Source organism: Tupaia chinensis, unplaced genomic scaffold, assembly GCF_000334495.1.
Source record: "Tupaia chinensis unplaced genomic scaffold, TupChi_1.0 Scaffold139733_1, whole genome shotgun sequence".
Taxonomy (NCBI): domain Eukaryota; kingdom Metazoa; phylum Chordata; class Mammalia; order Scandentia; family Tupaiidae; genus Tupaia; species Tupaia belangeri.
In genome coordinates this window covers 433,379-457,267 of record NW_006199613.1, presented here as the reverse complement: position 1 = coordinate 457,267, position 23,889 = coordinate 433,379, and the positions used below count along the sequence as shown (strand labels likewise).

At 62.9% G+C, this 23,889-nt stretch overlaps 1 protein-coding gene and 1 long non-coding RNA gene across 4 annotated transcripts in view; one reads left to right on the top strand and one right to left on the bottom strand.

The window, feature by feature from the left end:
* The window catches only part of PAMR1 (peptidase domain containing associated with muscle regeneration 1), a 71,846-nt gene that overhangs the window by 46,505 nt on the left and 1,452 nt on the right, over window positions 1-23,889 (bottom strand). The window contains exon 1 of one of the 2 annotated variants that reach the window (XM_006162088.3): window positions 294-457. The exons of the other annotated variant lie outside the window; for it this stretch is intronic. Coding sequence (XP_006162150.1) covers window positions 294-363 — 70 coding nt within the window. The 5' untranslated portion in view covers window positions 364-457. Of the gene's footprint in view, window positions 1-293; window positions 458-23,889 lie in introns of those variants that run through there. 2 annotated transcript variants of the gene reach the window in all.
* LOC106736398 (uncharacterized) overlaps window positions 23,206-23,889 on the top strand; it is a 33,439-nt gene continuing 32,755 nt past the window's right edge. For both annotated transcript variants that reach the window (XR_003546785.1, XR_001371412.1), the window contains exon 1: window positions 23,206-23,435. This is a non-coding gene — a long non-coding RNA (uncharacterized LOC106736398). The remainder of the gene's footprint in view (window positions 23,436-23,889) is intronic.

The following is a 23,889-nucleotide window of genomic DNA, read 5'->3' as shown; positions in this document are numbered from 1 at the left end:
GAGGGCATGTCCAGGGCGGTTCAGAGCTTGGGACTGGGATCCCCAAGTGACAGTCCTGACCAGCCAGCCCTGTCTGCTCCTCCCTGCCGTCCCCGGGAAGCACTTTCCAGGGAAAAGGCTTTCGTTCCGAGGGCTGGACCCGGGCTCCAGCTGGTGAACTCCCAGCAAGGCTCCCCTCGAAAGCAGCTCCGCTAAGTTCAGCCAGAGCTGAGCTGGCAGGGAAGTGGGTTCTCTCGGAGGGCAGCGTGCCCGTGCCGCCCGCCCACCCCTCTGACCCCGTCCCCTCCCAGTACCTCGGGGCAGGGACCAAGCAGCGAGGAGCTGCAGGGACGCGAGCACCAGCGGGGGCCAGCGGCTGGGCATCCTGGTGGGCAGTGGCAGGCGGGGACACAGCAAGGTGGCTCCTGCTGCCACCTCCAGCTGTCTGAGGCGCTGTGGCCACGGCCTCCTCGGGAACCACCAGTCTGAGCGACGTCAGCGGCCCCTCCCTCCACCTTAACCCTTGCATGGCGGCCGGTCTGGGCAGGCAGCCAGGCGGGCAGGGAGGGCGGGCAGTGGCTGCACCGCCCACAGGCCTGCACGGTCAAGCCTGGCTGGAGAACGGGAGGAGGGGCTGCCTCAGAGGGAGAAGGGGGCTGGCCCTGCTCGGCACCCGCGCCCCTGGCCCCCAGCTCTGGGACTGCACCCTTGGCAGCAGGAGGCTGGCTGCGTGTGTGCCGTGCTCCCTGTGGCCAGCTCTCAGGCATGTAGCAGGACTCAGCCTGGCTACCGAGCTTGCAGAACACTGCTCTGCCATGACGGCCCAAGGTACCTGGCATCCCGAGGGGAGGCCAGGGAGTGGGTGACACTGGACGAGCACCGTCCCAGCCCAGGTGCCTAGTGCACGAGCTCTGTACCCTCCCGGTCAGCCGTGCTCCCCCCTCAGACGGGGACACTGGGCCACCGAAGTGCAGTGACTCGTCTGCGGCCCTGGGGAGCGAGGTACAAACCGGAGCTTTGACCCAGAGCTGTGTGTCTAGAGAGGGCCGTCCCAGCGGCTCCTCAGGGTGGCTCACACAGAACTGAGTTGACCACCGGGCACCCCTGCCAGCCTTCCTGCCGCTCACGGCACAGGGCACTGGGTAACCGGGGAGAACGGAGGCCACGGGGCTGCGCTTCAGGGCCATGGGCCACATCTGCTCAGGAGGGACTGGAGCGACTGTTTGACCCTGACCTACTCACGAAGCTCCCGGAGACTGAGGGTCCACTGGGGACACGACGCACACAGCACTGGCCGCCAGCCCAGCCCAGACCCTCCTCAGCCCGGGGACGCACCGGCACTCCCCGCCAGCCCACGCCACCTGCTATGCTCCCGTAGGTCCCTTTCCAGGATCCCCTGCCCTAGAAATGCAAAGTCCTTCTCCTGGGCGAACCACTTCCCTCCAAATGCACGGCTAAGAAGCTGTGCGAGGCCCGGTCCCAGCCCCTGTGCTCCTCTTCGGAGGCTCTTCCGGGGCTAGAACACTTGTGCTTGCATGTCTCTGTTCCTCTGCCTTGTTAGTCTAGACAGGGCTCCTGTCAGTGAGCTTAAGATGAGTTTAAAAAACAAAAAGATTTTTTTCTTCCCCTAAAAATCAGATCGGCCTCTTCAGGCTTAGGGGCCTGGAGGCCGAGGCCCCCTTCTCTTCAGGAAACCCTCTCAGGAAGCGGGCCCTGATACGATTCCCGGGGCTGGAACCCTGCAAGGACTCTCAGGGGAAGGGACACCAGAGGCAGGGCTACTACCCCCACTCTCAGGGAGGGCAGAGCAGCAGCCAGACCCTCCTTCCGTGGCTATCCAGTCACCCCTGGGTGGGAGAGGTGGGGGGACTGGACCGTGACACGGGAAAGGCCCACGCGGACCGCCTGGGGTTCTGATCTTCCCACTCAAGTGTGGCGCCCTCTGCCCCCTGTGGCCACCTGATCTGTCACATGGAGGAGGGAATTACTGTCCTAAGCAGGGCTTCCTCCCCTGGGGGTTTCGTGGGGTCTATTGGAGAAGCATGTCCCGAGGGCCCGGGGACGCAGAGTCACGCAGCGTCCTGTGTTTCTAGAAGGGGCTGTGGCCCCTGTCAGTCTCGTCCGCAGTCTCCCACGTCTTTCGAAATCACTGGTCTTGACAAGTTGAAAGTGAAAATTTGAGCAACTACATCTCGGGTTTTGGGATGTGGCTTTGAATACAGAGGCTACCGCGTCTGGCCGTGCGCTGCAGCGGGTCTGTGGACTGCCGGGTCTCGTGCCCTGACTAGGAGCACTGGCCGCGGGTCACATAGCCGGTGCCGAGTCCAGACGGGCCCTGACTGCCCGCATGGCACGTCACCTCATCTGAGCAGGCAGTGTCCCTGCCCGGGGGCCGGGCTCACAGCTCAGAGCACTCCGGGACGGCACTCAGCAGACCACTGTTCCCGTGTGCCCGCCCCCACACCCTCTGGGGGCGGAGGTCTCGGGAAGTCTGGGGGTCATAGAAGGGGCTCCCTGGGGGCAAGGCTCCCCTAGTCAATGCTGAGGAGCCCCCGGCGGCCACAGTGGAGCAGCCACGCCTGCAGCCACAGGTCTACCTATGTTGGTGGGAGGGGTGAGGCGCTCTATCAAACCCGCACCTTCGTGGGGCCACAGGGAGGCTGATCACAGGAAAACACAGGGAAACGGCAGAGAAGGCCACTCTGGGGATGCCAGGTCCATGCCCAGTCTCCGGGCCGAGTGGAGCCCTCACTGGCAGCCAGGGCAGCTCGACCACCCACATGCTCCGAGACGCCCGGGCTGCTGGTAACCAGCGCGGTTTCACCCGCTTGCAAAACGCGAAGCCCTGTCCAGCAGCGATGGAGAAGGGAGGACGGCATTCCGCAGGAGTCCCAGCCTCACGGCCCAGCTGGCCACCCCTCAGCAGTGAGCGCCATCAGCCCCGGCCGGCTCTGCTCCGTACCCACTCACCCACAGCTGGCCATGGGTGCTCTGTGGCTACCTCTGGCCACATTCTCCCCTCGTGCAACCGGCTAGGCGCTAGCGCACGCTCTCAGGCCAGCTCCTGGATGGCTTGGGAGGCCTGTCCTCAGCTTCCCTGTGTTTATCAACTTTGGTTTTTAAAAAAGTTGTCTGCTGAGCAACCGAGCTGCAGTTTCACGGGGAACACTCCCGAAAGCGTCACCGCGATCCGAGGGTCTGGCTCATGCGTTCAGAGCAGTCAGACGTTCGGGTGAGAAGGGAACCCAGGAAAGAGCAACCCAGGAGCAGGCCGCAGCGCAAGGCGCGAAGGAGCTGGTCAGCAGGCCTCAGGGGGCCGGCCCTGACCTGGAGGTGACTGCGGGGCAGCAGCCAGCCAGGCAGGGCCGTCCACTGCCTGGAGGGCCGCACACAGCGCATCCAGGCCTCCAGCAACCCACCTCTGTCCCCGCAGGGCCAGTCCTCCGGGTCAGCCCGGCCTGTCCGTCTCCACGGCAAGGGCTCCGGCATGCGCAGGTCCGCAGCCTAGGAGAGGTGAGGCCACCTGCTGGGCTGTGAGGGAGGCCACGTGGTCAGCCACGCGCAGTGGGCAAGGTGGCAGCCCGGCCATGAGCCCGGGGCCGGCAGTCCCGGACGCAAGGAGCCCAAGGGGAGTCAAGAAGGAGGCCTGCCTGTGGCCCGGGGCCGGGCACTGTTAAACCCAGAGCCCCACAAGTGCTGGCAAGGTCTTCGAGCGACTGGAGCCGGCCGTCACTGCCATAGCGGCTCTGCACAGCCCTTCCGGGCAGCCTGCCTCCCTGTGTGCTCCCACGTCCGTCTCTGCCCTCCCTCTGTTCCCCACCTCTCCTCTCTGCCCTTCCCTGCAGAGCGTAAGGTTCAAGAATCTAAAACCGAGGTAGTCTGGGGCTCGCTTAAAAATAGGAAGGGACTTCTGTGCACGAGGCAGAGGCTGGGCCTTTGAAACAAGGACTCCTGCCAGAGGAGGTGTGGGACATGGGCTCAGGCATGAGGTCACCGAGCAGTCACGGAAGCGGCTTCTCACTCCCTGCTCAGCACAGCCTGGAAACGGATGTCTCCCAGGACTCGGAATTCGGGATCTTCATTCCCACGCCTAGGAAGTCATCAGCCTGCCCAGCCTGGCACCGGTCTGCGAGGACGCCGTCGGCCTCCATCGCTGTTGGCACGAGCGCTGCTAAGGGCTTCGTTGTTTGTTGGTTTTTCAGTTTCCCTTTCAGAGAAGAGAAACCAACTGTAAAAATATGCTATGAAAACCAGCTTGGCAGGCAGGGATCCTGGAGTGGCTGGGAGCGCTCTTCCATTATCTCAGTGTAAAACAAATAGATTTATCCTTTTAAGATGTCCCTGTGCAGTCACCGGGAGCACAGTGATTTAAACCATGCTCTGGGCCGGCTCAGGTCCAGGACGTGAGCTAACCAGCCTGGAATTTCCCAAGGAAGGAGGACAGGGAGAACAGAAAGAAGCCTGACCTAGACAGAGCGATGCTGCTATCCTACTCGAGCTCACCCTGCGTCCGGGCCTCCTGGCACTCCTCCCAAGGAAGCCTAATCCCGGCATCTTTTCAAGGTTCTTTTGGGGCCAGCAGGTAGTGTGGTGGGTAAGGTGCTGGACTCCCACATGGCTGACTACTGTTCGAGTCCTGGACCTGGAGTTTGATAATCATGCTGGGCACATGTGCATGCTCAAAATCCCAGGAGGAGAATGGAGAAGGGATTGCAGTGTGACCACCCCCTCTGAAGGTGGGTTCTCACTTTCCCTCTCCATAGCTGTCTCTCTCCAGTGAGCACACATGCCCTATGGCAAAAAAAAAAAAAAAAGTAAATAAATCAATAAAAGAATAAGCGGGAGAATGTTCTTGGCCTGTTAGCGGTGACTGGTGAAGTCTGGGCAGGCAGGCCCCTGCTTCATCCCTCTCCCGACAGGTTCAGACTTTCCCTGGGCTGCCGGCGCTGCCTGGAAGCCCACAGCTCAGCGTTCAGTCCTGCACGTAATCTCACCCTCCTGGTCCCTGTCGCCACCTCCCTGCGGCTGCACTCAGAGCCCACCCCCTGAGACTGGTCACTTCTGTGCAAATGAGATGTGGCTGGTGTGCCGCGCAGCCCCGGGGCCTTCGGTGTGGGAGCAGCCACGCGGCAGCGGGTGGGGAGCAGGACTCCTGCGACCAGATCCAGCTGCTCGCCTGCCAGTTGGCCTCTCGGCAAAGGGCGCTTAGGGGTGCGCCGACACCTCCAGGGCCACAGGAGGAGCGCTGCGGAGATGCTGGGAGGTGCCCAGACAGGAGAAGACGGGCATGCAGGAAGGACTGCCATGGCTGCAGAGAGGATGGCCCAACCACCAAAACGGCCACCACCCAAACACCATCCAGGCCCTCCAATGACCATGTGGAGCAGGCCGCCACCCAAACACCACCCGGGCCCTGCGATGACCACGTGGAGCAGGCCTCTGCGCGGGCCCTCTGATGACCTCACGGAGCAGGCCGCCTCTGGAGAGCTGATGAGGGAGAAAACTACCGGGCAGCTCGAAGGTAACCCACAGGAGCGAAGGCTCGTGGAGTGGCCAAGCTTTAGAAAAGCCAGGAGGCCCGGAGCCCCAGGCGTGCGTCCCCGGGACCTGCGCGGCTTGTTCATGGTATCACTGTCAGAAGACATGCCAGCACCCCCGGTGCACACCGTCCCTCTAGAGCCGGCTTTGACCTCTGACCAAGACCAGAGCCAGCGAGAAGGGGAATCATCCGCGCGACGAATTTTAGAGCCAAGTAATGACGGTGATGAGAGAGCAGAGCTGCAGACACAGCGAGGGTACGCGCACGATTTGCAGGATTACTAACAACTGGTAAATGTATGGGAAGATGTCCGACTTGGCCAGCGATCTGGGACATATGGATTAAAATCTCGATAGCTTGGACCAGTAGTTGGCACAATGGCTATGTCACTGGACTCCCACGTAGTCAACCACAGTTTGAGTCCCAGACCTGGTGGATTAAACTCACGCCAGGTGTGCGTACCCAAGATCCCGAGAACAGAACGGAGGAGAAGTGATTGCGGTGTGGCCATCCCCCCTTGGGGGTGACTTCTCGCTTTCTGTCTCTCTCTGTATTTCTGGCGAGCGCATGCGCCCTATACCAAAAACCTCTCCAAAAAATAATAAAATAAAATAAAATAAAATCTCAATAGCAGTGGGGTGCAATCTGTCTCCAACCAGATTAGCCTGGAATGGATCTGCAGGCCAGGTCCAGGGACAGAACACCCCCAGGAACTTGTAGAAGAGGTGAGGCCTGCCGCAACCATGAGCTGCAGCTTGGCTCTGCCTATCACAGAACGTGGTTTCCATGGAAACACAACCGGTGACCCCTCTGGGAACATCCTGGGGCCCAGGGCACACACCAGAGGGTATTCTTCCCAGCTGTGCGGGAACATGGGAAGCCCACCTGATGGCTGCCTGTGGCACAGTGGCTAGCACTGCACGTGGGACGCTGGACCCCACGCAGCCCGCACAGTTCAAGTCCCAGCCCAGTGGCTTGGAAACGCTCTGAGCACACGTGCGTACGTGCCCACAGCCCTGACGGGACAGGGAAGAGGAGGGAAAGGGACTAGGGCGTGACAACCCCGGGGGTGCTTTCTCGCTCTAGTGAGAAGCTGTGCCCTTTGGTCATAAGCAAATGCACAGAAGGTCACCGCGGTGCAGGAAAGCACAGCTGCTTAAGAACTGCAGCCACGGCACAGGAGCCTGGGATGGAGTGTGCATGCATGCACGTGGGACCGAGCACAAGCGGGGCTTTGACGGCTCCCGAACCCCGCTCAGCCCGAGGCTGGGGGACCAGTGATCAGGCTTTCTAAGGGGAAGCTCTGGGCCCCGACCCGCGCAGTCTCTGGCGAGGCACCCACTTCCCCACGTCCAGGCCACGCGGGAAAGGCCGAGGGTCAGAGGTGGGTGTCCAAGGGAAGGCACAGGCATGGAGGGCACGCTCACTCTCCCCTCCTCGGACCGTGGCGCTGCTCCCCGAGAGGACCACGGCTCGGGGCCTGGGCCCTCCCAGGAAGGGCAGAGGCTCCCCGTGCGTCCTGCTCCTGCCCTGAGAGAGACCTGCAGGCTGCGCCCCACAGCCCCACACAGCACAGGGCAGTCAGAGCACAGGCGAGAGGCGGGGGGATGCCGCCCGTCCTGGAGAAGGGGCGCATGGGGCACTCTGCCAGGTCACAGAGGGCTGTGCTCTGTCCCTTCACCCCTGCCCTGCCAGGGCCACACACCACAGAGGACACTGCGGTACAAGACCCGTGTGGGGACAGATCACACCGTGCCTCGTTCCCTCCTACGGGCCAGGATGACTGCGGTCAGGAGCAGTGGGGTGGCAGGGAGGGAAACTGAGTCGGGTGAGACAGCGGCCACTTCACGCCAGAATGGCCCCCAATGCCTGCCCGCGAGGAGACAGCCGGGAGACGTCGCACACAAAGCCTCGAGAGACTGAGGCAGTGTCACATCAGGCACCCTGAAAGTTGGTGTGGGGGGCAGTGGCAGTGCCGTGGCCCTGGGGCCTGAGTCCGCCAGGCGGCTGACAGCAGGGTTGCTGCATGGGGACCTGCGGGGCACGCTCCTCTGCCCTTCTCTTCCTGCCTCTCCATGGTAGGGGGCATAAATAAACTGAGCTGGGTCCACGAGGCCGGCGCGGGGACGCCGCACCAACCCACGGCTGTTCGCCAACCAAAGCGCCCAGCCACAGCAATGCAGCGTCCCTGCAGTCAGCCACACGGAGCCTGACCGGGAGGGCCAGCTGACCTCCGCCCCACAGCCGGGCTCTTCTGTGGAACAGGGCGGGGAGGCGTGTGAGGCTGCACCTCTGCCGACCAGGCGGACCCTTCAGCCAGGAAGAAGCCCCAGCTGACACGAGCCCCAGCGTGTTAGACCTGTCCCCTCCCAGTGCCACCTCCAGGCCAGAGTCCAGGGTTTAGGGAAAACACTGCTCATCCCAGCTGTGGCGATAGCAGGCCGTCTCCCACCCACATGTCTCAGGCCCAACCCCGAGCCCTGGCCGGAGGAGCCCCCGAGCTGCCAGGAGAGCCCCCAGGCCAGCCCGCCGGGACTCCCACCAAAGGGGGATGGTGGGGCCCAGCTGCAGACCTGGTAGGGCAGGGGCCTGCGGGATCTGGCCCAATCCCTCGAACTTGCCCTGCATGGTGGAGACAGCTCGGGCCCAGCCCTGGGTGCCCCAGCCAGCAAGCACAAGTAGGGGTTAGCCGTGAACAGGTGGCCGCGGTCAGCACCCAGACCCCGTGCCCTGAGGCCCTCACCTGTGGTCGCCTCGGCCTGAGCCTGACTGGGCACTCCCCCTGGGCTCTTCCTGTCCTCATGACTCCCCGTCTCGGACTCTCCCTTCTGCCCCTCATGGAGCACCCACACCGCCGATGCCTCAGCCCTTCCTCTGATGGCCAGGATGAGGTGGGACCAGAGGTCTCGGGGGTGTAGAGGGGACAGTGATGGCTACAGACGGGAGGGTGAGGAGGCTGCGTGGAGAGCCTCAGGGCAGGGCTTGCTGGGCGAGGAGGGCCCAGAGCACGGGCCGACAGGGACGGGGTGGGGACGGGCCGTAGACACGATGCTCAGAGCACCCTGCTGGCCGGCTCCGGCTCAGCTCCACAGATGTTAACATGGCGGTTCTCCCTACGCCTCTGGGAGGCAGGCTCCAGTGTGGGGAGACTGAGGAAATACCTGCGGTGACACAGGTCAGCACTGGGATGCTCTCCTGGCCTCTGCCAGCCGCCCCCGCTCTGGGCCTTCCTCCGAGGTGGCCGCCCCTGTCCCCTCCTGCCCTCTCGGCCGTCCCTGCACTCCAAGGCCAGCCCCGTCTCGTGGCAAGAGCACCTTTCGGCTGCCCACCGGGGCCACTGTCTTTACCTTTCCCCTCGGGAGCTACCACGCGGCTAATCAGGACAACCTCCTTTGCAGAGCCGCCCACTTCTAAACCAAATGAAATGAAAACACAAGATCGAAAACTTCGAGTTGGCCGCCCTGGCACGCAGAGCCCGGCCAACCCTGCCACGGAGCCCCGCTGCCCACCACGTGGCTCCTGGCCCGCCCTCCGCGGGCTCTGGCTCAGTTAACACAACCCAAAAGCAGTTCGGAAAAAATCCAAGTAAAAATACCCTCTCCTTTAATGATGTTAACTTTTCCAGGAAAGCTGTATTTGCAGGCTCAGGGAGCTGCGTAACGACTTTAATTCTCCACGCCGTTTATCTCCGGTGGGCAAGGCCTTGCCAGCGGCCAGTGGCTGCGACCAGTGACCAGTTAGGCCCCTGGTCTGTGAGGGCAAACGCCGAGAGCAAATTGGGAAATCCACGACTTTCGGAGGACGCTGGGTCCGAGGCTCGAGGGAGCCCGAGAACACCCTTCCCTCCCCGGGCTGCCTTCTGGCCGGGGCCTGGCTCTCAGGGAAGCAGAGCCTGCCACTTCTGCTGTCCCGGACCAGGGCATGTCCCCCCCCTCCATCCAGCCCATGCCTGCTCTGGGAGTTGGTCTCCCATGCTGGGCTCGGGGCCGCTGCAGTCACGTGTGTCCACTCACACATCCGAAGGCGACCTCTATCTGCAAGTGGGGGTCACCCCAAATGGGGAGACGCCGTGTCCCAGACTATCCACCTGTGGGCTGCAGCTCTCAGGGAGCGACTCAGTCCTTCCCACGCCCACGGCTGCCCTCTCCTTCCCTCCCACCTCGCCGTCCAGGCCCACACCTGACCCTCGCGCCCCCAAGCCCCCGACTCTGGCCCCAGCTTGGGTCACCACATGGAGGAGATGGCTGACCGCTCTCACCCAGAGGAGCTAGAGCAAGAGCCTGCCACCTCCTGCTCTCGCCCATGGAAAAGCTGGGGGCGCCAGACTGTAGACCAAACACAGCCCCCAAACACAGCCCCTTCCCCCGTGACCGCCATCAGCCCGTGTCCGTGCCCCACCCTGCACTGGCAGCTGGTGGCAGGTCGGCAGCAGGCCCCTGGCCGAGAACTGCTGGGCAGAGATGGGACGAGACATGCCATGGAGGGGCCGAGGCAAGGGCAGGAGGGCCGAGGGGCTTGGAGTCCTAGCTGTCCTGGCGGCAGCCCTGAGACTTGCCCTGAGACTCATCCCTCACACCGAGGTTCTTCTCTAAAAGGGATAGCGCAGCCCACACCCCACAGCCTGCTGTGAGCCCACGAGCCAGACCCGGCCGAAGGGTCACCTAGGCGTGCCGCGCAGGGCTAGGTCCACCCGGCACCCGCGGTCACACAGCCAGAGCCCGAGGAGGGGCAGCCAGCCGAGTTCTGCAGGATGGCGTCCATACTACCGGCAAACGTTTCCGTTGTTCTCACGCTGTGGATGTTTTGATTTAAAGATACGTAGCCGAGTCTGCAAGAGGCAAGTTGTTGGTGAGGCCCGCAGTTCCGTGATGGGAAACCACTGTCCACAGGTCTCTCCACGAGCCATTTTGAAAGGACAGGCTATTTTGACCAAGTGTGTTGAAGGTAAATAAAATGAGACTCATCCAGGAATCTGGGGACTGAGATAAGTAGGTTTCTAAAGAGTGTTAGCTTGTATTTAAAGTTCTCTAATTTTCAAATAGTGTAAAATGTTACAAAAATATTTTGCCTAAGTGGTCTGGCTTCAATAAAGAGCTTAAAACAAAGCAGGCTTGCCCTGTCTAAAAACCACCTCCATGTCGTGGAAGCCGCATGAACTCGACACCAAATCGAACCGTCTCAAGGAAAGCGTGCCAAAGCCGGTGCTCTGCAAGAGCCCTCCGAGTGTACCCGTCAGTGGCGGTGACGCTCAGAATGCCCAGGAAGCCACTGGCCAGGCACGGGGCGTGACGTCATGCCTGCAGAGCACTTACCCCGCCCAGCCCTGGTTCGCCGTGGAAAACCCAGAGCGTGCGGGCGTACTTCAGCGGGCGACAAGCTTGCAGGAAGCTTGTTAGGATCGCAGTGGGAGGAGCGGCGGCTCTGGCCAAAGCCAGGTGTGGGTCCACCCAGGCCGTCACTGTCCCCCCTCCTAGGCCGTCACCGTCTCCCCTCGTGGGCCATCACCGTCTCCCCTCTTGGGCTGTCACCGTCACCCAGCCTGGGCCGTCACCGTCTCCCCTGCTGGGCCATTACTGTCCCCCATCCTGGGCCGTCACCATCACCCTGCCTGGGCCATCACAATCTCCCCTGCTGGGCCATTACTGTCCCCCATCCTGGGCCGTCACCATCACCCTGCCTGGGCCATCACAATCTCCCCTGCTGGGCCATTACTGTCCCCCATCCTGGGCCGCCACTGTCTCTCCTCTGGGCCATCACTGTTCCCTGACCATAGCCTCTGCCTGAGCTGGGCTCTGGGACAGCGGAGGCTGGATCAGGACATGCCGTGAGTGGTCAGCCAACACCTGGGGAGGGTTGAGAACTGCCCACAGTGAGACAGAAGAGGGACCGCCCAGTGTGGAGCTGAGCCCAGGGGAGCGGGGCCCTGCGGCGCCGGTGGACATTGTCGGCAGCTCTGACATCTCCATGGCTGGCCCACCCCAGACCACGTGTGCTGAGGGGCCTGGGTTCATCAGCTCCTGCAGACCCTCTGCAGCAGCGAAACCGCGGCAGCAGTGAGGGAAGCGAGCGCCTTCCCTGGGCGGGCAGCTAGGGCAGCGGCTGGAGGAGGTAGGGCCTGCGAGGGTGAGGATGCAAGGCAGAGATGGGCGACCCTGCATCTCCCCTCTGCTCGGGACCCAGACCCAGCAGCCCGGGCTCTGTCTGCAGGACCCGAGCTCAGCACCCGCTCCTCCTGGCTGCGCCCTCGTCCTCTGCACCCTCTGACCTCCGCACCCTCCAACCTCTGCACCCTCCGACCTCCACGCCCTCGACCCTTGTCCTCTGCACTGCCCACTCCTCTGGGAGCCCCTTGTTGATGGACAGTGAAGGACGCCCGACCCTCCCCAGCTTCCTCCAGAGCCCTGTCCTCCCCTCCCCCTGCTTCCACACCACTCCCCATAAGGCACTTCTCTCTGAACTGCGAGACAGGAGACTCTTCGCAGATCGGCCTGACCCTCTGCCTGCTCTGAGGTCAGCCTGTGGGGGCAGGGGCTCACTGCCCAGGGTGGTGGGAGGGAAGGGCCTTGGCGGGGAGGAGAGCAAGTTCGATTCCAGCCAGAGGCCAAACTGCCTTCTCCCATCCGCTTCACCAGCAAAGACTGGCACATCGGCCCCTCCACACCACCCTCTGTCCCTGTCCTGGTCCTGCCGTCTGTCCCTGTCCTGGTCCACCCTCTGTCCCTGTCCTGGTCCTGCCGTCTGTCCCTGTCCTGGTCCACCCTCTGTCCCTGTCCTGGTCCCCCCGCGTCCCCACCCTCTGTCCCTGTCCTGGTCCACCCTCTGTCCCTGTCCTGGTCCACCCTCTGTCCCTGTCCTGGTCCGCCCTCTGTCCCTGTCCTGGTCCTGCCATCTGTCCCTGTCCTGGTCCTGCCGTCTGTCCCTCTCCTGGTCCTGCCATCTGTCTGGCAAACACACATGCCTTTTAGCAACTTCAGAAAGAAATCCTCAGTGCACTTTCGGCTGGGTGTGTCTTGCTTGCACACCATCCTGAAGGTGAAAAATCCGAGGCGAGCCATCCTGAGCCGGGACCACCTGTAGTGGTGAGCAGGGAGACTGGGGCTCTGCTCTGTGAGGCTACCGGGAGGGGTTCCTGCTGCCTCCTCCCTGCAGCCCTCCGGAGCCCTGCAGGGCCACATCCCGGCACCAGTGGAGCAGAGGCAGGACAGTGAGCGCACTTCAGGAGCATAGCGGGAAGGGCTGGTAAGCAATGCCGGGCCGGGCCGTAAGGAAGGTCCTGGCTCATCCCCTGTGCACCCGGCACGCCGGCACCCACACAGCCTGCTGGCAGGGAAGGTCCTGCTACATGACCCTCCAAGTGTGCTTGTCCCTCTCGTCTCTGTCTCTTGTGCTCATGGAAGAAATAACTTTGGAGAGAGAGAAGGCCAACAGGGGTCATGGAGGTTAAGGGGCTGGATCCCACATGGCCAGCTGTGCTGTTCGAGTCCCAGATCCAGCAGTCTGGAAAACACACCGCCACATGTGTGTGCGCCCAAAATCCCAAGAGGAGAATGGAGGAGAAGGGACTGCAGTGTGGCCATCCCCTGGGGGTGATCTCTCACTTTCTCTGTCTCTCTCCAATAAGCACAGCCCTGTAACAAACCTAAAAAGAGAGGCCGTTTTTCTCCCAGGGAGCACACCATGTAAGATCAAGGCCCCGCTGGGAGGCACAGCTGCCGGGAGGCCCCAGAGAGCCCACAGAGGCGAGAAGCGACTGGCCGTGCTCCTGAGAACACTGTGGGGGCTGGAGGCCTCGCACTCAGGACAGGAGGCCCTTCCCAGCCCTCCCGCTCGCACTGGCGACGAGACTGCACGTGCCTGTGGTGCTGCTGAGGACTGCGTCGCATGCCATGTTGCTATGCTCTTATCTTTCCCAGAATTTGTCACCAGTTCTAACTTTAAACCCACTGCTGACCTAAACCTGGTTACACTGGACGCGCACTTTAACGTGACCCATGGCTCCCACAGACCCCCAGGGAGTCTTCAAAAATGTTAAGAGAATTTATTTTAACTTGGGGCTTTTCTTTTGATTAAAGCCTTAAAATTCAACACTACGTCTTCTGCATTGTAGCCATGTCACACCAGGACGCCCGGTGGCCTTGTTCTGGGACACAGAATGCCGGCCAAGGCTTCACGGCAGGCAGGTCTACCCGACCGCGTCTGGGGTGTGACAAGCAGCTGCATCCCATTTCCGGCAAGGGTGCGGCAAGGGCACCTGCAGGGACTGGGCGCGGTCGCCTGTCTGTGCTCGGACCTCTGGGACGGGGCCACCCTGACAAATGAGCGTGCAGGAGACAAGCGACTCGGTGCTGACCAGCTGTCCACTGCAGCATAGGGGCCGGCGCCCAACGACTCTCCCCTGGGTGACGGGGCGCATGCGTGATAACGGCATGTTCTTTTCGGATCCCCAGGGGAAGGGGAGGCGCCACCAGTCCGAGCTGTGGTCCTTCTCCCGCGCCTCAGGCTGCCCTTCCCTGGCCCGTGTGCCCAGGACAGGGAGCCCCCTCCACTGACCAGCAAAACAAGGACCACCGGGGCTACCCGCTGGGCTCCCAGCACAACCTCAGAGGGCACGGCCTGGGCACCAGGAACGAGGGCAGTGGGGGAGGGGCAGTTTGGGTTGAACAAAAACTGAGAAAGGACAGGGCAGGACAGAGGGAGGCCCAGGACCCAGGCTCCCGCCCCGGGCGTTGTGTTTCAAGTAACTAGACCAAGCACTCCAGCCAGCTGTGCTCAACTCACTACGCCTTAGAAACCTCTCATCTGAGAACCTTACCAACACCGGGACCAGCAGTTGGCATCATGGCTATGTCGCTGGACTCCCATGTGGTCGACTATGGTTCGACCCGGACCCGGTGGCTTAAACTCACACTGGGCATGTGTGCGTGTATGCCAAGATCCCGAGAGGAGAATGGAGAAGGGATGGCACCGTGGCCATCCCCCCGGGGGATGATTTCTCACTTTCTATCTCTCTGTCTCTCCCTCTGTCTTTGTGGCGAGCGTATGCCGCTCCCTATAGCAAAACCCTCTCAAAAAAACCACACAGTGCCGAGGCTGGCTGGGAGCTCTGGGAGAAGCTCTGTGCCCGGGGGTACCGCTGAGCAGGTGGGAACACCCCGAGCCCTGGGGGAGCCCCGGGCACAGGGACTCTGTTTCTGGGGGCTCCCGTCTGTCTGTTTAGCAGACAGGCAGACACAGAGGAGCGGGGCCGTGGTTCCAGCAGGAGGATGACCCCCCAGGAGGCCGGCCATGATGGCCGCCCGCTCTGGGTTAAGTGCCTTTGGATAGCACCAAGCAGCTGCCCTTTAGCAAAGCACTTGGATCAACCTTGACCTTGACCATGACTGAACAAAGGAGATTTTGCTCATTAAACATTGTTTTTGTTTCCTGACCCGTGAGCGGACCCGTGAGTGAGATCTGGCTTCAAGCAGTGCGCGCTGACCCTCGGCTCCGCTGCCCGGCTGCCCGGCTGCCCAGCTGTGGCAGGGCTGCCGTCCCAGCCCACCCTGGCTTTGCTGCCGCGCTCACTGACCGATGTCTTGACCGAGGCTGGCCCTCCCAGGGCAGGAAGGGCAGGGCCAGCGAGGGTGGGCCGTGCATGCCACCCCTCGCCCTGGGCTCAAACTCCCTGCAGGCCGCAGCCCCTGAGATGAGGGGGGCCGTGTGGGGAAACAGCACGGAGACTGAGACACCCCGAACGCCCACCGCGAGCTGGGCATGCCCATACGCAGGACGGTCTTCTGTCAGCCCATTGGACCAGAGCGGACAACGCACCAGAGCCGACAACGCACCAGAGCCGGGCCTGGATCCGCGGGGAGTGGCTGGGCTTGAGGGCAGAGCCCGAGACTCGGAGGACAGGAGGTCGGGATGAGGCCCAGGCCCAGTCTGTCCTCCCCCGAGCACGCCTGTTCCTGTGGTGGCCATCCCGGAGTCCGCACTTACTGTCCCCTGTAGCCAGAACGACCTGAGCGGTCCGCCTGTCTCCGGTAAAGCCCTCAGGATGGCTAGAGTCTCGGCCTTCAGCCACGTCAGCTGGCCGCAGAGACCCGTCCCCACTCCCAGAGCGGCACAGCACCGTCGTGGGTCAGGCCAAAGAAGTTCCCTGGGACTCACGTGCTGGGTCGCCGAGGTGGCTTTGGAGAAACCCAGGGAATCATGGCTGGAGCTCTGCGTCCCACAGCACAGCCTGGGGACATCCAGAGGGCTCCCATGGACATCAAGCACAGGGCGTCAAGCATAGGACAACCCAGGCAGAAGTGGTGCCTACCCAGGCCTGCGACGGCCTCGCCCCACCGCATTCCAAGTCTCGCGTGGCCTCAGCAGGCACAGTGCTCTGAGAAGTTCTTGGAGCCGTGAGAGGGATGTGCAGTGGCCAAGAATTAAGACCAGAGGAACTGTCTGCCAGGGCGCGCTGACACGGAGAAGCCATGGCGGCCACGGGGAGCTGAGAGCCTGGGGGCTGCTGGAGGTATGGCCACGTCTCGAAGGCCCCGTATCAGCCAAAGCTCAAGTGGACTGGAGTGAGGGGAGATGACTGCACCATCTCCCCAGGGACACGGGCTCCACGTGGACACACACGGCCATGGGGATAGAACAGAGCGAGGCCCAGCGCACCACACACAGGTCAGGCCTCCCCGTCCATCCGGGCCCCGGAAGTTTCCCAACCCTCTTCCATCCGGGAAAGAGCCAGACAGAGCTAACAGCAAGACCCTCCGCTGCTCGCCCGAGGGCACTGCTTGGCCCTGAAGCCATGGCCTCCTGGGCAAGTGTGCTGTGTCCCCTCCACCCTGACAGGCCGGACGGGGTCAGATCCCGAGATAACGGGTTTTTCTCTGGGCGTGGTCACTGGAGCTGAGCACGCCGTGGCCCCACTGCACCATGACAGTGGCCATGGGGGAGCCCTCTCTGGTATCCCCGCCCAGGAAGGACATACGAAGACCACGTGGGGGTTTATCCCAGGAACGGAGGTTGGCTGGACACTGGAGAATCCTGAATGTGAGCCAGCAGGTGGCATGGAGGTTAAGGCGCTGGATCCCACGTAGCTGGCTCTGGGGTTCGCGTCCAGAACCCAGCAGCCCCAGAAACAGACCAGGCGCGTGTGCGTGTGTGCCAAAACCCTGAGAGGAGGATAGAGAAGAGGCTGTGGCACGGCCATCCCCCGGGGAGATCTCTTCCTCTCCCTCTGTCTCTCCGGTGAGTGTACACACCCTGTGGCAGAAAACTGGCAGAAGCAGAAGACCGAGTGGCAGTCGTCACTCTGCCGCCCAGGGCGCTCCCGGATAAAGCCCGTGTGCACACCCGCACCAGAGCCGCGACTGCAGAGCCGTGCGGACCGCTGGCATGACTCCGTTCACGGAGGAACTGAGGGCCGGAAGAGTCCACCGAGGGCGGGTGTGGGGCTTACACGGGATGGTCGGGGAAGGCGTGCCGAGGCCAGGTGGGCCCATGTGAGGCACCTGGCTGCTCAGCACGGCGTCCTGCACCTGGGATCTTGCCTTGCTGCGCCCAGAGGCCGGCTCTGAAGGCCGTGAGGCACTCTCAGGACGGCGGGAGTCACCGGACAGAGCCCACATCTGGGCCTCCTTGTTAGCGTCTGGGAAGAGCCCACGGCCCTGTGCACACACGTGGCGAGGGGTGAGTGCACGGGTTGGTGGGTCAGGTGGCCCCTCTCGGGCTGAGGGGGTGGCTGGCACACACGCCACCAGACGGGGCAAGTCGGGGCCTAGGGACACAGGGTGGGCAGGGCCACACAGGCCACTCTGGGATTCCGCTGAGCCGCGTGGCAGGGCAGACCTCCCATGTGGCTCTGGGAATGTGCCCACAATGCACATCCCTGCTGCGGGGAGAGGGTGGTTTCCGAGCCCGGGGACCCACGTCTGACCCCAACTCTGCCAGCCAACAGGGATCCTTAGGCCATTCACACGTGTCCCAGCCTCATCTGTAAATCGGACCACCGTGCGCCGGCGGTCAGGGCCCAAGTGCGTCACACACGGTGGCTGTCAGGGAACTGCACGCCACAGGCTTCAACTCCAAGAAAAGCGGGGTGTGTGAGCGTGGGAGGGAGTGGGCGTGGGTGTGTGTGGACGTAGGTGTGTGTGAGCATGGGAGCGAGTGGGAGTGGGTGTGTGTGAGCGTGGGAGGGAGTGGGCGTGGGTGTGTGTGAGCGTGGGAGTATGTGAGCATGGGAGGGAGTGGGCAAGGGGGTGTGTGAGCGTGGGAGGGAGTGGGCATGGGTGTGTGTGACCGTGGGCGTGTATGAGTGCTGTTGCGTGGCTGTCTGAGCGTGTGTGACCGTGGGCGTGTATGAGTGCTGTTGTGTGGCTGTGTGTGAGTGTGGGTGTGTATGAGCATATGTGAGTGTGGGTGTGAGTGCTGTTGCATGGCTGTGAGTGTGAGCGTGTGTGACCGTGGGCGTGTGTATGGGTGTGCTCCCCAGCGTGCCAGCAGCTGTGCCAGAACTCGCCCCATCCCCTAAGCTCCCAGCCCGTGTAGCCCTCACAGCACGCCCACGTCAGCGTCAGCCCCTCGTTTTGCACATGTGGACACCAGAGTGGACGGCGTCAGGAGGGGCAGTGCCTCACCTCGTCCTAGATGCCGGGGGTTCTGTGCACCCCTCCCAGGAGGCCCACCATGAGCGCAGTCACAGAAATGAACACCGGGCAGCTCGTCCTGCCCTGCACCAGCTGCGCACGGGGCAGGGGACGGGACAGGGGATGGGGTACGGGACGGGGCAGGGAACAGGGCAGGGGACAGTGCAAGGGACGGGGCAGGGGTCAGTGCAAGGGACGAGGCAGGTGAAGGGCAGGGGATGGGGCAGGGACGAGGCAGCACCCTGGGCCTTACCCCCCTCGGTGGTCTCCGATACTAGCTTTATGATCTTGTTTTCCCCAAGAAAACTCAGCCGGGGGGAGTCTGTGTCTGCAGACCGCCAATCAGGGTGGTCTCTGCTCTGTCCCTGCTGTCCTCTCCGGAGCTGCCCACAGGGGACAGCGCTGCTGGAGGGAGGGGCGCTTCGAGCGAGTCCAGGCTCTGCCCCCTTCCTGGCATGCGTGGGCGCTATAGCATATATGCAGCACATGTGTGTAGCCGTGTGGAAGCCTGGTTAGTGATGCGGGCACAGCAAGGGTGTGTAAAGCCTGATGGTGGGGGTCAGGGCGCACGCTCGAACCCCGGGCCTGGGGCCGGTGGGGCAGAACAGGGCAACACGCAGGCCCGCACGGCACCGGCCCAGGTCCAAGTCCTGGGTCCCCCTGAACAGCCACGCTGGCACAGGCAGGCCCGTGGCTTGGGCTGGCCGAGCTCAGGTGTATGCCAAGCGGGCCCGGGTGGGGTCACTCTCCCTCTCTCCCGAGAGGGGTACCTCATTAGAAAATCCAGGCCCGAAGCTGAGGCCGTCAGGTGGCGACTCTCCTGCTGGAGAGAGCTCTGGGCTGACAGGGACAAAAATCAACAAAGCCAGCACAGTCCCCTCCCGCCGGGAGATGTCTGTTGAGTGAATTTCTTGGGGGAGGGTAAGACAAACAATGATGGGTCAGGCTGAGGGCCTTCTCTGAGGGGGTGCGGAGACCGTTCCTTTCATGCGGATCCTCAGACTCAGCGCTTCCAAGGGAGAAGGACCCCAACTTGAAGGGTGTCACACCCCACGCCATGCCCTGCTGTCTGAGTGCCCTCCCCCACCTCTGACCTACAAACCCGACACTGTCCTTCAAGACTCGTCCCAACAAGGCCTCCTCCACAGTGAAGCCTCACCAGACTTGCTGCGGGGTGACTGGGCCTTGCGGCACTCGCGCAAGCTCTGCATGTTCAGGGCAACTGTGGCCCTCACCGAGCTCGCCCAGAAGGGCCGGGCTCCCCGCAGCTCCTCTGCAGGTGCTGAAGCTGGTTCACTGCTCCGCGGCTCAGGGCAGGCGGCAGTCGGTACGGGTCTACGCCCTCGCCTGCACAGAGCTCCAGCCCAGAGATGGCCCGCGGGACAGAAGAGCCACACCTACGTCTGCGTCCTGTCCGGCCGCCCGGTGAGGGGGCCACCACCTAGGCCTTCACGGCCACTCGGGGGGTCCCACGAAGAAGCCCAGAGGGAGGGTCTTGGACCTTCCTGCAGGGTGACCTCGGCCAAGACCCCGGTGCCGCCCTGCCCGGCTCTGCCTCAGCCGTGGATGCCGCTCCTGCACAGCCCCAGGGCCTCTGGCCAGCCCAGGCCACACAGACAGGAGCCACATCTCCGAGTCTGCCAGTGCGGGAGTCCTCTCCAGAAACGTCACACCACACCCCTCTGTCTTACTGGCCAGAATGGGGCCACTCCCAGGGCCACCACCAGTCGTAGGCAGGGGATTGACCATGCCAGCACTAGAGCGAGGCGGAGGCTTGAAGGGAGGCTCGAAGGAGGTTCGGGGGCTCTCCAGGCCCGCGGAGGCAGGTCAGCCAGGCTGAGCAACCCGGTGCCGTCACCCACCACCCTGTCCTCAGCTCCCACCATGGCCCCAGGCAACTGGCGTGCTGCACAGCAGAGCGGGCCTCGGTCCCCAGGCTGGGGCGCACAAGTGACCACGGCTGGTGGGACAGCACAGTGAGGCCAGCGAGAGTGCTTTTCCCTCTCCCTCTCTCAGGAAATACAGTGCACAGGAAAGGCCACCCCGTGGCCTGGCGGTTAAGGCAGCCAGGCCCACACGGCCCACGCATTGTTCGAGTCCCGGCCCAGACACAGTGCATGTGTGTGCCCCAGATCCCAGGACAGAGGGGTGGAGAAGGGAGGCAGGCTTGACCATGCCCGTGGGCACTCCCCCCACACACACACCCTTCTGCGACTCCCCTCCAAGTGGGCCAAACCGGAACTCCAAGTCCCCAGCTGCACTCTGAGGAGGGTCCTCCACTCTCCTGCTGTCTCCAACCCCAGTAGGCTGCAGGGACCTTTCCTAAAGCAGGTCCAGAGGAGGGGCCGGTGGGCTGGGGCAGCCAGAAAGACCCTTGTGGGACGAAGAGAGCACAGAACGTTAGTCTCACCCACGTCGGGGCTCGGCCCACAAAACACCCTTTCCAGAAGCCAGGCTCTCCGAAAGCACTCACTCGAGCCACCTGGTCAGCTCTGCCCCTCCCGGCTACCGGCAGGGCCCACTGAAGCCAGGCTCCCCGACAGCCCAGGACGGGTTGATTGAGTCAGCTCCTGGAAGACTCAACTCGCGGTCAGCAGATCCCCGGATCCCCAGGGAGGGACTCCGAGCAGAAAGTGGGGTGTGTCATCCTGGGCTGCACAGCCGAACAGCGCAGCCCAGTGTTCTTGTTCTGGGGTTCTGGAGGTCCAGGAGCACAGTACGCATGTGGCATCTGGGGGTCCTCCCTGGCTCCTCCCTGCTCCCCGTGGCAAAGGGGTGCCGAGCTCGCTGGTGTCGTCTAAGGGCACTAATCCATCATGAGGGCTCATTCCCTCCTCCTAATGGCATCCGCATGGGGGTGAGGGTCCCCCCACGGTTGTCCGTAACAGACAGATGACAGAACTGTAGCCTCGGGGTTCCAGCGCCCCAGGTCCTGGGTCATAGTGGCTAACCGGAGCAGGCCACGCTGCCCTCCCCATGCAGCTGAGGGCCTCTCTCGGGGGCAAGTCTGGAGACCAGAGTGGTCAGGACTACGGGGATAGAGCTGTGACAGGAGGCTGGCGGGGCTCTGGGTGTTACCAGGGCGCCAGGAGCCTTGGCCCAGGCCACTGGTCCAGCCAGCAGGGAGCACAGCAGCGAGGCCCCTGGGGAGTGCCGTCCCTGCCGTGAGGAACGGTGCCAGGCGAACATCACCTGCAGGGGTCTTTCGAGACCATGGGGCACCTGTTAGAAGGCTCAGATCACGGTCAGGTACAGGAAAGGCAAGCACCCTAGGTGGGGAATGGCAGATCCAGACAGAACGTGAGGGCTGAGGGAGGGGACCCCCTCAGGGACCAGGGACGGCATGGCAGGGCAGGGAGGCACCCTCATATGGGGACACGTGGGTGTCCCCTATGAGCACTGCAACATCAAGACTGACCTGGCCACCTGGGGTCCGAACGGTTTGCCATCGCAATTACTGGGGACCCTTGCTGTGGTCAGGACGGCAACTCCTGGCTAGACCAGTGTCGCCACACTTCACAGGTGAGTGCACGGGGCCCAGGAGTCACGGTCGGTGGGGAAGCCCCAGGGCTAGGGCTTCGGTTGTTTCTACACTCATTTTTTTCTGTGAGAGGGAGACAGGAAGAGACACAGGTGTCCCCAAACGGCGTCTCCACGCCACGACCACGCCCAGTCTCAGCCGGCCATATGGCTGCACATGGGCTGAGGGAGGTCCCAAAAGCACCAGGGGGTTCCAACCCACAGTCCGGCTTGGGTGTTCGAGTTTGCTGTTCACTTGGGCAACTCCAGAGTACGCTCCAAAGCCAGATGTGACCTGAGCCAGGTATGCTTTGCCTGGACCCCACGCCCCTATAGCCCTGACGAACGAGAGGCCTCCAGCGCCCTGCCAGCCCACCCTACCGCCGTTTGACTGCAAGACAGCCAGCAGCACGCCTCACGCTTCCGCTCTGTAAGGGCTGGACGGGCAGCACACAGCCCATCCCGCGCCGAGTGCCACGACCTGTCCCCTACACAGGTTTGGACTGGACCCTCCAAAGGTGAGCAGCCACCCAAGGAGCAAGGTGGGGGTAGAGACGCCAGATCTGGCAACCTTCACCTGCAGCCCCTCGCCCGCCCGGCCTCAACACCTCACTCCTCTCCTGAGCAGCATTGTCATGTGGCCCGGGCACCCTTCCAAGGGACTGTGACAATTTGGAGACAGGGCAAGTCCGGGCTCTGGCGAGCGTGAGGAGTAGCAGCCATGTGCTCTGGTGCAGAAGGTCCCCACGGTAGGGCGGGGAGCAGCCGTGCAGCCGCTGGGGCAGGAGGGGTCGCGTCACACTTCGGGAGAAACTCTGCACCCCAACCCCACAGGTGTCCCAGAGGGAGAGGGCACCCCCAGCTAGGCAGGGAAGGCCCTGCGGGTGCCACTTTAAAACCACAGCCCTCTGCAGGCAGGCGGGTGTCTTTGGTTCTTCTCCTGTCCTGCTCCCCCGAGGCTGCAGGGCAGGGCAGGTCCATGGTGGGGTCAGCTGCCTTTCCAGGTGTGCGATCCCAGCCTCTGGTCACACCAGCACCATGAGCAGGAGGCTCTGGGTCAGAGCGTGTCTCCAATCCGCCTCCCAGCTGACTGTTCACACCCCTCACCCCTCCCTAGCACTAGGGGGTCCTCTGCACGGTTCCCTGGAGATCACCCTAGCTGGGATACAAAGTACCCTACGTGCACACGTCTACCCCCACCCACCCCTGCAGGGCCCGCACTGGCACCCAGCAGTAAGTTCCGCAAAGCTTCGGTTTGCTACTGAAGACCTGGGGTGGCCCCAGGCAGCCTGCAGGGGAGACTCCCTGCTTCGTCAGCAAAGAGGCACAGCACCCAGGTAACAGTTTCTGCTAATCGAAGACAAAGGCCCAATCTGCAGTTGAGAAAGGCTCCAGTGAGCTGACATTCCACTTACTCCCACTAGGTGGAGACCTTGCTTGTATTTGCCAAAGTCCAACGCCCTGCTGGGGGCGGGGGATTCCCACTAGAAGTTAAACTAAAAGATAAAAATAAATAAATAAACCCCATCTACTAAGTGCTTATTTGCCGTCATAGAGCACCTGAGGTGGAAAGAGAGCTAGCAAGTGGGTGGACACAGCCCACAGCAGGGAAAGGCCGGGGACAGAGACCACCCTTGCATCAGGGGCAGCTGCAATCTCATCATCAGACCGGCGTGATCAAGAGGCCCGAGAGACAGTCACTGCCGGGCTGGGACCGATTCACAAAGACCCGGCACTGGCCAGTAGCACCGACCCACAGAGAAACTGTCCAGGTGGGGTCAGGACTCCTGCTCAGCGCTAACCCCTCAGTCCCAAAGGTGGTCGCAGGGTGGGGACCTCAGTGCAGGCCGGGAAGTGCCCGAAACCCCGTGCACCCTGATTCAGGGAGAAACCCAGGGCCTGGGCCAGCCCCGCTCTCGGAGCGGCTTCGCTCCCACCCGCGGTCCCTGGGTCCGGGGCACACGAGGGGTGGGGGGGCGGCAGGTAGCCCTGAGGTCCCGGGTGAGAGGGGGTTGGAGGCCTTTCCTTCCTGCAGCGCTTCTCCCCCTCCCCTTTCTTTCCCGAAAAGCTGCCATCCAGTAAGACGCAGGAGGGCTGCAGCTGTGCTTGGCTGCGCTGGGGTCACACTTAGGGCCATGCAGACCCCCGCGCAGCACTGCTCAGAAAAGAGTGGGCCCTCCAGGCGGGGTCACCCAGCCACGGCCCGGGCCCCCGGCTTGGCCACGA